At 33.0% G+C, this 14590-nt stretch overlaps 1 protein-coding gene across 47 annotated transcripts in view; it reads left to right on the plus strand.

The window, feature by feature from the left end:
- Positions 1 to 14590, plus strand: part of RIMS2 (regulating synaptic membrane exocytosis 2) — a 507129-nt gene that overhangs the window by 247282 nt on the left and 245257 nt on the right. For 20 of the 47 annotated variants that reach the window (XM_031650084.1, XM_031650087.1, XM_031650089.1 and 17 more), the window contains 2 exons: positions 11700 to 11879; positions 12758 to 12867. In XM_031650084.1, coding sequence (XP_031505944.1) covers positions 11700 to 11879; positions 12758 to 12867 — 290 coding nt within the window. Of the gene's footprint in view, positions 1 to 11699; positions 11880 to 12757; positions 12868 to 13236; positions 13297 to 13688; positions 13722 to 14590 lie in introns of those variants that run through there. The other 27 variants (XM_031650105.1, XM_031650110.1, XM_031650083.1 and 24 more) reach the window with 4 other exon arrangements.

Consider the following 14590-nt stretch of genomic DNA (forward strand, 5'->3'; position numbering starts at 1 on the left):
CCTTCCTTGTTGCTGTTGTTTGTTGACCTCTTAGTAATATCATTTTATTCACGGATTATTTTAGAACCTGGCTTTAGTCTTCCTCAACATCACAATTCCTGCCATCAAGCGAGAGTAATGTCAGCATTTACCTCAATAATGTATTTAGCACCCACTCACTTCCTTAACTTTCTCTAATATAGTGAGCTTTATCTCCAATTCTACTTTGGTCAGTCACTCTCATGACCATACTTCACATTTTATTATCAGTAGAAATTGTTCTAGTTCTGAAATCTTAATTTGAATACTACGCTCTTGGACTCCATGATTGCACACTTTTTTTCTTATTGTTTCATTAAGTTATGTCTACTTCACTTGTTCTTCTGTCTCAGTAGAGAATACTACTCTCTTGACCCCTTTATTTTGTTGCTGTTACCCTCCATCTTTCTTTATCTACTTACGTATCCAGAAGTTGAATCCATTCTCAGAAATATTCTCAATGCTGTTGCTACATTGTTCTTCTTTTACGTATTTAACAAGGTTCAAACCTGGATTACTTTCTTTCTCTTGTAGAATGGTTTTTGGACTAGATTATCCATATTCTTACTTACTTGAGTCAAAATAATTGACCACTTAAAAGTGGACAATAAAAAGTAACTTTTTCATTGAGAGCTGTGGGAAAAAAAAGTAGCATCAGTATCTAAGTATTCAGTTCTCTAGCCTCGGTTTCAAGGTAGCATATACTTGCAACTGGAAATTGTTTCCTAGGAATAAAATATGTGTTAATAGCTTCAATTGGGCCATAGTTTGGCTATATGATATCTGGAACTTTCTAAATGAATGGGATGAATGCAGTAAATTCAACATGACATCTCCAGTTATGCCCACTCCATTAGAAGAAGCTGGACTTTCACTGGTCTACCGTAGTGTATAACATGAAAAATTATGAGGACTACCTCTTTTGGAACAGAAGAATAGAGACTTAAATAATGTTTGCTAAGCTTTTTTTATATTACTTCAAGAGACAATATTAATTAACAATAGAAATCAAAGCAAGTCTTCTGGCCAGGTTATGCTAACTAGTATGAAATAATATTTGGTTCATTGTGCCTTTTAAAATGCACTCATTTAAACAAACATGTTTAGGATGGATATCATGTTACCCTTTATTAATATCTCTATTAAAATATACCCTTTATTTTAATAAATATAACCTTTTTTAACATTTACCTTTGTATCCTACTTATTTTTCTAGTATTCATCCCTGCTTAGAGCTATACACAACATATTAAGGAACTACTAACATCTATTGTGGGCAGCTAGATTTTTATGTAAAGTGTCATGGAAGAGACAACAACTCCAGCTGTATCTTAAAGAATAAATAGGAATTATTTAGATTCATGTGGAGATGAGGGAGGATGTTTGTGACATTTTAAAGAAATGTATGAACAGGGTCACAGAGGTAATAAATATCGTATTTTAGAATTGTTGTAACATTATTCACAAGGCAGGAAATAGGAAGAAATGAATCTGGAATGATAGAGAGGGTTCCACTTATGAAGAATCTCTTGTTTTTTATTATTATTATTATTGAGATGGAGTCTCACTCTGTCGCCAGGCTGGAGTGCCAATGGCAGATCTTGGCTCACTGCAACCTCCACCTCCCAGGTTCAAGCGATTCTCCTGCTTCAGCCTCCTGAGTAGCTGGGATTACAGGCATGTGCCACTGCATCTGGCTAATTTTTGTGTTTTTAGTAGAGACGGGTTTTCCCCATGTTGACCAGGCTAGTCTCGAACTCCTGACCTCAGGTGATCTGCCCACTTCGGCCTCCCAAAGCACTGGGATTACAGATTTGAGCCACCATGCCCAGCCTGAAGAATCTTATATACTCTTTATAAATGTTAAGGAACTTAGATCAAAGACTGTAGGTTCTAGAGGTACCTTGAAGGGATTTAATTAGGAATAGTGATAACAAGCTTGTTCACCTTAGAGTACCTACCTACAGACTATGTGAATGATTGATTTGAAGAGAAAAAATGAAAAGAGAGACATGTAGTGGATGGAAGAACAGAGAGAAAATAGTGGTTTTAATAAACTAAAATCAGCAATACTTGATAAATAATGGAATTTGGATTTTGAGAGAGTGCAGAGTCATGAAAAATTCCCAGTCTTATACCTTGGATAACTAGATTCATAAGGTACCTTAACAGGGTCCAGGTGGGTTCTTAGGGGGGGAATCAGTTTAGGTGTGAGACAAGTTCAGTTTTGGAATTACTGAGAAAGCTAAGAGGAAATGTCTAGCAAGGAATAAAGTAAACAATTTTAAAACTTGAAGTTGCCTAAGCTACATAGAGTAATTTCAGAGTAAATTCACTACTAATGGTAAGCAGTCATAAAAAGTAAGTGAAGTCAGTCTGAGAAACAACGCATGAAATGAGGGCTTAGAAGTTTTTCCCTGCCTGAGGAACATTATCATTAAGTGGCAGAGGGAGGAAGAGGAACTTCTGAGCTACATAAAGAAGAATGAGAAAAGTGGAATGACAAGAGCTAAAGGAATAGTTTCAAGAAGAAAGTAATAACATTACCGTAAAAATAATGAATGAAAAATGCGTGTTGGATATGTCAAGTGAGGTGTCATGGATGACTTTAGCTAGGGTAATTTTAGAAGGAAGGTGGTGGGGGGGAAAGCAGGTTGCAGTAGCCTAAGTATGACCAGGAGATAAGAAAATGAACTTATCAAGAAAGTGTGAAGGAGAAGAATTAGATAGCATATGTGATATCAAAAGATGTTTATTTCCCTTCGATTAGGAAATATGTCCATGTGTTCACACACTGGAGCAAAGGATGTTTTAGAGAAAGATAAGTCAAAAATACAGAAAAAAAGAGAGAATGACTGGAAGAAGAGTCTTAGGAGAGGTAGGAAGTAATCAGACTAAACACACGGGTGGATTTTGTGAGCAGAAAGAAACTGTTATTTACCACTGAGGCAGGAAGAAAATAGGTGGGAGAAGTGAAGCTAAGTAAAAGGATGCTAATAGAGAGAAATCAAGTTAGTTATTAAACCATTGTGAGTGTTTTAATGACTGTGTGAGTAGGAAGATTGGTTAGAAGGGAATCTGAGTGTTTTATGGGAGTGGTTGAGATGATCAGTCATAGAGTCCAGGGTGGATAAGGAAAGAAGAAAGTCAAAGATAGTGATATACACTAGCAGGAATTTGTGGGACTGATGCCAGAATAAAGTAAGGATTATTGAAGTCTTGAAAATCTGGAGATTGGGGTTCATGATTGTTCAATGATTTTCTGCCTTTGCATTGAAATCTTCTAGCACTACCATAGTCAGTCCCTAAAATTAGCAATGACTAAGGGATAGTGATTGGAAGTTGGATAGATAATAGCAACCTGTATTAATAATGAACGTTACTGCCAAGTGGAATGCTTAAGAGAAGTAAGGACTATGTCCATTATGGTTCAGAGGGTAATAGTCAGAAGTGTCTCTAGGGAGCCAACTTCCCCTCCTGGATTCCTGGACTGTGAAATGTGAAAGAATAAGTAGCTTCTGCAGATGAAGGCTACAATGGAAGCAGAGGCTACACAGTTGAACTAAATGTTATTTGAGGCAGGAATATGCAAAAACCATCCTGCAGGAAGGTTGATGTTTAGGAAGTTTATTAATAATGGAATAAGGGTTCTCAAAAATACAAAAGAGAATTAGAAGAGATTAAGAATGATACAGAAGAGAGAATAGGAAATGAAGAATTTAGGGAGAAGAAGATACCAGGGGGCAGTGGGGATTGCCTTTTACTTGATAGCCAAGAATCACAGAGATAAGATAATTGAATAGAACTGATTAAATTAAAATATTCTAAGTTAATTGTCAGTTGTTGTAATACCAGAACTGGCTGAGGGTCCCTGGAAAGGTTTGACCTGTGTCCAGATTAATGATGAGGGCTGCTATGAAGTTTGAAGAGAGGCAATGATGGTCTTATCTCAAGATGGGTATCATAACTAGAACCCTGGTTAAAGAAAGGATTCTGACAAAACTAGTGGAGTCATGGTTCTACACATAGACTGTTTTCTTAAAGATTCCCTACATGGAAGGTAGTGCTGAGTGCTCTTAGTCAATGTGATGTAAGCCAATAACACACTTTCCAAACTGCTATCATTTTTAATATTAGTTTCTCTACATTACCAGTCATCTTCTGTCCTCTTACAACTGTTTTGTTCTCCATCAAAACTAACTTCTTCTTACATTTCTGACTCTAGCCTGTCTTAGTTTCTGTGGAATTTTCCTGCATTTATTATTTCTTGTTTCTGTTGTATTTCAATCTTTCTTCCTTTACTGATTTTATTTCTCCTCAAATTACTGTTGAAGTTGTCTTAATAATACCTTCCGGCCGGGCGCAGTAGCTCACGCCTGTAATCCCAGCCCTTTGGGAGGCCGAGGTGGGTGGATCACCTGAGGTCGGGAGTTTGAGACTAGCCTGACCAACATGGAGAAACCCCATCTCTACTAAAAATACAAAATTAGCTGGGCATGATGGTGCATGCCTGTAATCACACCTGCTTAGGAGGCTGAGGCAGGAGAATCACTTGAACCCGGGAGGTGGAGGTTGCAGTGAGTTAAGATGGCGCCATTGTACTCCAGCCTGGGCAACAAGAGCAAAACTCCTCAAAAATAAAAATATAAATAAACTATAATAATAATAATACCTTCTTTCTTCAAGCTAACTTGAGAGTGGTCTATTTCTCTCTCTCTCTCTTTTTACTTAAGTCAGTTATCTCGAGTATGTGTTTTTACATATACTTCCTTCACTCCTTCATCAGCTCCTAAGCCTTAACCTTCTACAGTTTGACCTCTGCCTCCAGTGCTTTACTGATATTATAGATATAAATATATATATTTGGGTTTGGGTTTTTGTATGCACCTTTTTTGAACTATTTAATTTCTGCTAATAGATCATCATTTCATTTCTGAGGCTGAAAATTTCAAAGGTTTTTTTAATATTTAATTTATATGGTGATTTGTCTAACATTTTTGAGGAAAAAAAATCCCTACTAGCAAAGAAAACGCAGTTCAGTGAAATTAGCAGGCTTAGAATAAAGACAGCCCAGTTCAAGTTCCAGCCCAGAAAACATCAAATTCTGTGAATTCGTCCAAGCTTCTATAAGCCTTAGTTTGCTCATTTCTAAAGTCAGAGAGTTTGGATTATATAACTTCTGAGATTCCTTCTATCGCTAATATTGTTTGCATGCTTCTGAATATTATGTATGTTCTGTATATTTTATATTATATATTTTGTATATTGTGATTTGTAATGTTTGTCATTCATACCTTCTTCTCTGTTTCCACCCTTATTACTACAAGTCAGAGCCTTTTCCTAATCTAGCTCATTCTCTGCAGTACTGTTGAATTCTTCTTCTTAATTTATTACTTGGAAATTACCTTTGTTCAGAAGTTTTTCTTATTACTCTCATTGAAAATTAAACTGTTTAAACCTCTTAACTAGGCATTAAAAATTGTCATAAATTGATTCTGATCTAATTTTTTAGCTAACATTTTACCATATTCTACTTTGTTATTCCTAGCCTTTCCATTTGACTATTTTATCTTCCATCATCTATGTGTCTGCTAAAATTTCCTCATCTGTTCATGCATGCTGTTCATCTTTTTTACTACAGTCTTTATCAAGCAGACTTATTTCAGATTCCCCATTTGATAGTTTCAACACCTATACCATCTCTTAGTCTGCCTTTGTTGGTGGCTTTGTCCTTGACAGGTGGGCCTTATTTGTCATGCTTTTTTGTGTTTCAAATAAATTTGTGTTGAATGTTGAGATCATATCATCAGTAATGATTGGGGCCGATAGTATTTATGCTTGAAAATGAGCACAACTTTTGTTCTGTTAGTTGGGGGGTTGGGGAGCATTAAGCAATCTTCAGACTGCTACATCTGAGTATGAGATTTGAACTGGTACTATGAAGTGACCGCTGCTGGCAGCAGGCAACAGTGCATTTGAGAGATTTGCATTATACCCATTTCTCTATCCACATAAAAACAGCAAAACAAAAGGAATGCTGGTGAATTGTTCAAAATTGATCAGTGAAACTATTGAATCTGTATTCTAGCTTGAGAGCCATACCTCATCAGATATACTGATATAATACAATAGCAATTCATAACTATATTGTTTAGAGATATACCTTTAAAATGTTTGCTATTTTATGGAATCTGAGAATCTGGGAAGTCATAATCAAGATCAATAACTTGGGGGAATAACTTTAATTTTTACGTTTGACAAATCATTATTAAATTTGAACATTCATTGAATATGGGAACTACCTATTTCATAAAAATAAGGATTTTACAGGTAAGATGTAATATTATCTCTCAGTATTCTTAAAATTTATATTTTAAAGATGTATTAATTTGTTCTGCACTAATTATGCTGGGTAAATAATCCTGCTTTGTGGTTTTGTTTCTGTTACTTTTTAAATAAAAATTAAGTAACAATGAAAATTATAAATATTTAATATACTTAAAATATCTTCAAAATATTTACATCTTATATGTTTGTGTGTGTGTGTGTGTGTGTTTAATAATACAGTATATGTTATTGTTCAGTATTGTATTTGTCCCTAATTTTCTTGAGGAAAATGGGACATTTGGTCATTTCTTTGTGCAATTTTCAATAATGAATATATTTTTTAAATACCTTTGTAGATGTGAGAATACTTCTCTTTTTGATAATAAAATAATAGGCTTGTGGGTAATAGTAATTTTTTTCCTACATGAATGATGTCTTGCTTTGTCACATCAATATATATATTATACCATTTTCACATTTTAGATTGTTATTAACTTGGCTGACTAAATATTGTCATTTTTGAATAAGCTTATTTACTTTTAACTAATATAAAATCTTTACATCTAACTCAACAGAAAGATTCTGTAGAATAATGCTGTTATGCCCAATGATAAATTAATCTCCAAAATAATATAATATTCCTATTTGTGCACAATACCTATTTGCTTATTTACCATGATTTCTATGACAAATATTTTGTATCTTGCAATCCTCTTAACATTAGAAATGATGCTAAAATAATGAGCTAGAGTTTTTAAAAAGTTAGTCTTGCACATTAGTGATGACCATGAAAATTGTAATTTTAAAGTTGTCATAATTACTTTAAATTATTTGTTATATACAAATATGTATATATGCTATATTAATTATTCTAAAATGTTTCATTTTTAATGTTTTCTAGTATATTTTATCATGTATTTATACTTCAGTTATGCAGTTAACGCCCAGAAAATCTGTAGATATTCAAGATATTTTAACAAAAATAAAATGTTTCTGCTGGGTATTTTTTTTTTTTTTTTTTTTTGAGATAGGGTCTCACTCTGTCACCCAGACTGGAGCGCAATGGTATGATCACAGCTCACTGCAGCCTCAACCTCCTGAGTTCAAGCATTCCTCCCACTTTAGCCTCCTGAACAACTAGGACTATAAGTGTTTGCCACCACACCCGCTAGTTTTTTTTGTATTTTTTGTAGATATAGGGTTTCACCATGTTGCTCAGTCTGGTCTCAAATGCCTAAGCTCAAGCCATCTGTCTGCCTCAGCATCTGAAAGTGCTGGGATTACAGACATGAGCCACTGTGTCTGGCACTTCTGCTATTCATCAGCTTATTCTATACAGTATGGATATAGAGAAGTCATTTCTTGCCCCAAACCTGGGACTATACTTGTCCTTCGGAGATATATCCAATTTTTTTAAATTTAAGATGTCAGCTTTATAAAGGAAAAGAATAATTCCTAAATAGCTTTACTTTTTACAAGTTTACTTTTCAAGAAAACCTATTACATTTACTTATGACATCTTTCCAATATAAATATGAAATAAGTCTGATTTAATACAGATTAGGTTCTGAGTTACATATTGGGAAAATTTTCATTGATTTCTGAGTTTTAGTATTCTTAGTATTTATCATACCTGTAGAGATACTCTACATTGAGCTTACTTTGATCTGGAGTTGTATCATTGTGAAAGATATGGATGGATGGATGGATGGATGGATGGATGGATGGATGGATGGATGGCAATAACATTGGATTATAGACAAGAGTGCCCACTGACCTCTTCTTCCCTAATAGAGGGAAATCCCTTGCAAGACAGTCCCTTGCATACAATCCCTTGCATACAAATCCCTTGTCCTTTCATTGAATTAGGAAACCTAAAGCACATCACAAAACTGATAAAATAGGTAGGAAGTTGCATCAAATACTTGGAAATTTTTAAAAATATTTTATGAGCAACTATGTTGACCTGAAAAAATGATTCAAAACTGACAACTTCGCTGAATGATTATAAAATTATTTTTCCCTTAGAATGACTGAAAATAAATACTAAATCACATTCTTTCAGTTTTAGTTTTTCTTATGCATAAAGATTGCTATTTAAGACAAAAGTCTTCTAAACTGTTTTCTTTATTGTGGCCTATTGTCAGTTCATCCTCATCTCAAAATCTGCATATGCTAATAATGTGCTTTTAAGACTGGGTTGTTAACAGTAGTATGTATTGTTATCACATTGTTAGTCAACATAAATTAGTGGAGGAGCTGATACACAGTATCCTTTGTGAATGCATGCAGTTTAGAATAACAGCCATTAGATAATGATGGACAGTAGCCTAGATCAATTCAAGTGCAAAAAAAATTAACTATAAATAGAGATTAGAAAATGTAAACTATTCAAAAAGATGTAACAGTGATAGATATTAAATCACTTTTTAAAAGACAATGGAATTATTTACATAAGAAAGATTTAAATTTACAGGTGAGGGGGCCCTAGCTTTTTGAGTGGCTTATCCTTTGGTAATCTGATAAAACCATGGCCACTGTTTTTGGAATAATATTTTATATGCATAACATAAACTAAGGTAAATAAAATGGTTACAGAAGAAACGACTTACATTGAAATAAAGACTCCAAGTTAAGAACCCCAAGTGGGCCCTAAAATGTTTTAAGCCTTGCAAGTGTTTATTATTTCCCACTTTTCAGTTGCTGCTATTCAAAATTAATTATATATTCTCATCTTTAAATTAAAACAAATTCAGAATTTTGGTGGGAGTTTGTGAGTGTTATATCTCAATCCCTTTAAGGGGCCTGATATAAGACTGGGTAATTTAGGCATTACTACTTTAAATTTTCATAGCAGTAACATTGTGTCTAAGCTAGTCAGACCTATTTTTATCCAATGTGGGAGCAGGAGCCTGTGTCAGCCTTCTCTTGTGTGCTGTCAAAGTTTAAAATACAGTAGTTTTCCATTCCCCTTAACTGTGTTGGGACATTTGGGGAAATTTCTACCTTCTACTGTGGTTCTTTTCATTTTTCATTTATTAACCTATTTTCATTTCACACTATGGTATTTATTTAATATATACTTTGTATTTATGGACAAAACTATATAAGTAAAATGTAAAAGATGGGTTAATTTTCAAACAACTTTTTTATAAAGAGACATTTTTCGTAAGGGCTACTTCCTAAGGAGTGACCTCTGTTTTATAAATAATGGTCTCCTTTTGAGGACATAGGACATAGCAACACATTTAAAATAATTCTCTGGTTTTCACTCATTATCATATTTTTCAATTATTAAAAATGATGCTTCACAAAGAAGTGAAACTGCATATCCTAACATTTACTCCACTTTCCACTTGGAAAAATTTCTTGATGGAATCAGAATAAATTAAATTATATATAAACACATGAAATATTAGTCTAATTTTCTGTTAGGGTAATTGTAGCTATTTCCCAAAGTTTTGTTATATAATAAGATGTTTATTATTAATGTAAGATAAATCTTTAAAATAAATGTAAAGATGGATACTCTTAAAAAATAGGTTTTAAGCAATTTAAGAAATAATATATAAAGAGATATACCTTTTGTTTCTGTTTATTATGATGAAGATATATAAAGATGTTAGACTAAAAACATGTAGCAAACTACTGAAGACACTTATTTCTAAAGAAAAGTGTTCTTTAATGAGAACACTTGGACACAGGAGGGGGAACATATGGGGTCAGGGGAGGGGGGAGGGATAGCATTAGGAGATACACCTAATGTAAATGATGAGTTAATGGGTGCAGCACACCAACATGGCACATGTATACACATGTAACAAACCTGCATGTTGTGCACATGTACCCTAGAACATAAAGTATAATAAAAAAAAAGTGTTCTTTTAAAATAGTTTTTCAGAAACCAAAAGACAGCTATGATATTTACACTATGAAGTTACCTTTTCATTTCTCTTGCCATGTAACTGTTACTAATAATTAAATATTTTTTATATATTTACATTTAATGTCAGTTATTTTGACATATTCTGGATGCACTTATATGAAAATACTGAACTTAGATAGTAAATCACATGATAGTATATGGATTTAAAAGTATTTAAAAATGCTCTGACTTATATGTTACCCTATGACTTTAAAATGTTAAATAATCACAAGATATGGTGTAGAATAAAGCCAATATTCACTTTCTAAAGTCACCTAATCTAATATCAACTAGTACACAATTATTTGCCATATAATTCATGACATTTGGGAAATTATGTCCTTTTTTTCTTTTTTTTTTAAATTACTTGCATTTTTCATTATCCAAAATAAGGTTGAGATAACTTATAGGTAAGGTGGATGTCATTGAAACATTAGCTTTGAGGGAGACTAATGCTTTCTTGACTGTCGGTATTATATAAGCATTTCCATTTTTGTGCTTACAACTGGATGGGGAGAAATAATTTTATTTGAAATATACTTTGGCATGTTTTACTTTTGAATTCTGGAGCCAAAGCTAGTGCTTTTAAAGTCCTCTCCCAAATTGTGGGGCTGGTATTAGAAAACATTTATTGATCATGTTAGATGTAAAAGTATTATGCTAGGTTCCAGGGATAGAAAGGTCAACAATGAGAGGCTGCTTAAATTTAAGGATACTTCCTTCAACAAGGATTAAGTTTTGGTATTAGATTTATTTGTGGTCAAAGAGATCATGTTGTTTCAGAATTATTGTTTCAGTTAATACCCATTCTGAATTGAATCAGTTGGCATAGCTAAAGTGCACCGAGATAGACAGCCAGTTAACCAGTTTTCTACAGGGTAATTTTTCTTGTGGATCGGGTTTAAATATGGCTACAGACTTCAAAGTCACCCTATTTTCTTATAACCTCATTTTGATTCTTCTGTTTAAATGTTCAGGTGTATAGTGTTTTCTGAAAGCCTTTTTATATCTTAGTTGGTATAGTACTAAACAGCTTCAGGTGCTACAGAACTAATGCTTATATGGTTTTCTTCACTCTTGAAAATGTTAGGAAAAGTCATTGAATTCTTTAAAATAGAATAATTCACATATTTCACGTATTCCATTTAGGGAATTCATTTTGGAAAGCAAGCAGTTTTGTTTGTTGTTTTTTTATGACTGAGCGACTATTATCTTTGCTGGAAATTACTTTGAAAGGCAGATTTGGTTTTTTAGAAATTCTTAAGAAGTTTCATTTGAAATTGCTCAGAATATGTTGGGGAAAAGAAAAATTTTTACATACTCCATAATTTTAAACAGTTACCTTTTTCAAAATCAGTTTGATGCATCATAACCAAATAGCAGAAGGGCACGAAAGATCAACTGAGCTGCTTTTTGACTAACGTTTCAGGGATTGTGAAGCAGCAGATAGACAGCCATATCACAGATCCAGATCAACAGAACAACGGCCTCTCCTTGAGCGGACCACCACCCGCTCCAGATCCACTGAACGTCCTGATACAAACCTCATGAGGTCGATGCCTTCATTAATGACTGGAAGATCTGCCCCTCCTTCACCTGCCTTATCGAGGTGAAAGATAAATCAATCAGACTAATTTCCCCTTTGCCCCACCAGCACACCATTTTATTTTCCCAGCAACTAAATGGTCTCTTCTATCATCTTTGGCTGATCACTAGTAATAATTGATACTAACCTTTCAATGTAAACACACTATTTATATTCAGTGGATATAATAGTGTGTGGCTACCATTGTAATTTGTTTATTAACTGTCCTGACTGCATTTGTTTTGTGATTTCTCATTAATCAGGAGTCCTGGGTAAATTCCGTCATTAACTGTCATGTTCCTCTCCTACAGAATGAGAAACTATTTGTGTCCATTACACATCACTTTTCAAATCATCATAATGATTACAAATAAAACTAGATTTTTTAGTTTCTATTGATACTACTGTTATGTATTAACCAATATTTTCCTTAGTTAAATCTTGAATTGTTCAGGGTTTTATTTGTAGTTTCATGAGATGTTTTCTAATAAAGGGATGTTTAATATAAGCCTGAGTAAAAATCTCTGGATCAAGGGAGAAAGGTTAGTGTTGAAAGTTTGAAATCTGGTAGAAAGAAAAGTACAGTCTTTTCTTTCTTGATCTGCGAAATTGTCCTCTTGCTTTCAATGGATAGAGTACTAATTTACATTAATAATTCCATGGATTTTACTGTAGGGTTTTGTGTGCATGTATGTGTATGTATGCATATTACACCAAAAATAAACATCTTTTGCTATTTAATCATTCAGATATCCATATTTTGTCTAGTTTTCCTAACCTTTTAATCTGCAGCCAAACTTCTTTTTAAATTGTATTTATACAGCTATCATATGAACCAAATATAGGTATTAAAAATATGTAACTCATTATACTGAAAATTAATATTAATTGTGTGTCTTTAGGTCTCATCCTCGTACTGGGTCTGTCCAGACAAGCCCATCAAGTACTCCAGTGGCAGGACGAAGGGGCCGACAGCTTCCACAGCTTCCACCAAAGGGAACATTGGATAGAAGTAAGTTTTATTTCTAATTATGTCGTTTAGGAAATACACATGGAAGCTAAGGTGAATCAAGATTTTCTTACTTTTGTGTTAGTTTTCTTCTTTTGTTAATTGTATGCCTTGTCTTATTTGATAATAGTTATATTTATAAATATTATGTATTTTTGCATAAAAATTTGTAATATTTCCAGGTAAAATAAGGTATCTTTATTGCTCTTGTACATTTTTAAATTTGAATAAATGCATCTTAAAAAGTAAACATAATAGTCTTAAATGAGCTGTTGGATAATATTTCTTTGCCACAACTAAGTTTATGTAATTGTTGATAGTTATATAAAGTTTATTAGTAACTAGCCAAATCAATTTTCACACACTGCAAAGGACTGGTTAGCTGATGCACAACAATGGTGATCCTTCTCAATACTGGAGAACAAGAAAAAGGTAATCATGAATATACAATGAAAGATGCATGTTGTACTGATGTTTTTATTAATTTTACATTTTTGCATAAAAAGCACTATTTGCTGACACACACATGAACATACTTCCCAAACTTCTATAAATTCTTGGATAAAGGACCTCTAAAAGCATGGATAACTGAATATAACGGTTTTTAAGATCATTTTTTCAATGATCCCTTTATTTAGTAACTGGATGTGTTTTGCAAATAATACATATATATTTAAATCATTTAACTTTTCTCTAGTAGATAATACATTCTGTGCCTTTGGAAATTTCTGTTGTTTTTAACCCCTGTGCTTTGGTTCCCTTTTTTTCCTTTTTTTTTTTCTTTTGTTTTTGTTTTGTTTTTTATTTTTATTTTGTTTCCCTAGACAATGGAGTCAAGGAGATAGAACCTTATGAAGGTCTGTACATAAAGGAGGGTTTGTTTTGTGCTAACAGCCTTTTTGGGGAGCTAGTAAGCAAAAATAAACCCAACTGCAATTGATGTCCCTTTGTTGTATAGACTTATATACAGTAAAATTATTTTGTTTTATGATATCTGACAAAGTATTCAACTTTTTTTTTTAACTTGGAAATTATACCAAGGAGTTAAATTTCTTTGATTGATCAAATAAGAATGCAAGGAGTTTAACTTCTTTTAAATGAGCAGATAAAATGTGCTCTTTCATAAAATTTTTATGTACCTTATAACCAGAATACTAGATTTTGAGTAAGACTTTAACCAAAGATATCAATTGCAGTCTACGTTTACATCATTGAGGATGTACACATAGTTTAGTTATATTTATCATCATATATTTCATTTTTTATTTATGATGATGTTTTTAATTATTAAATTTGGCTTTCTAGAAAATAAAGTTGTTGAATTAGATAGTGATTGTGGCTTGTGTTTCCAACATCATTTTTCATGTTGTAGCAAGACTTACATATAAGACTTACGTATATCAGAGTTAAATATGATACAGTTTTATTATCAAACACTACATTATGACTCAGAAGAAAATACTGAATGGTGATATATGGAGTGTCATACATTTGCTAGATCAATACAAAATCATCTGCCTGTTATGGAAATCTGAAATTAACTTTGTATCTTTAAAAACTTGTTGACTGTTTACTGATGAATCTCTAGCACATAGAATAATGCCTGGCACATTGTAGACCCTCAATAAATCTTTGTTGAATAAATTCATGAAATATTTATTTAAAAAGGGAAAAGCTACCTCAAATAGTATACAAAGTACCACTACAATAATCTTGTCATTCTATA

Source organism: Papio anubis, chromosome 8, assembly GCF_008728515.1.
Source record: "Papio anubis isolate 15944 chromosome 8, Panubis1.0, whole genome shotgun sequence".
In the NCBI taxonomy this organism is placed as follows: Eukaryota; Metazoa; Chordata; class Mammalia; order Primates; family Cercopithecidae; genus Papio; species Papio anubis.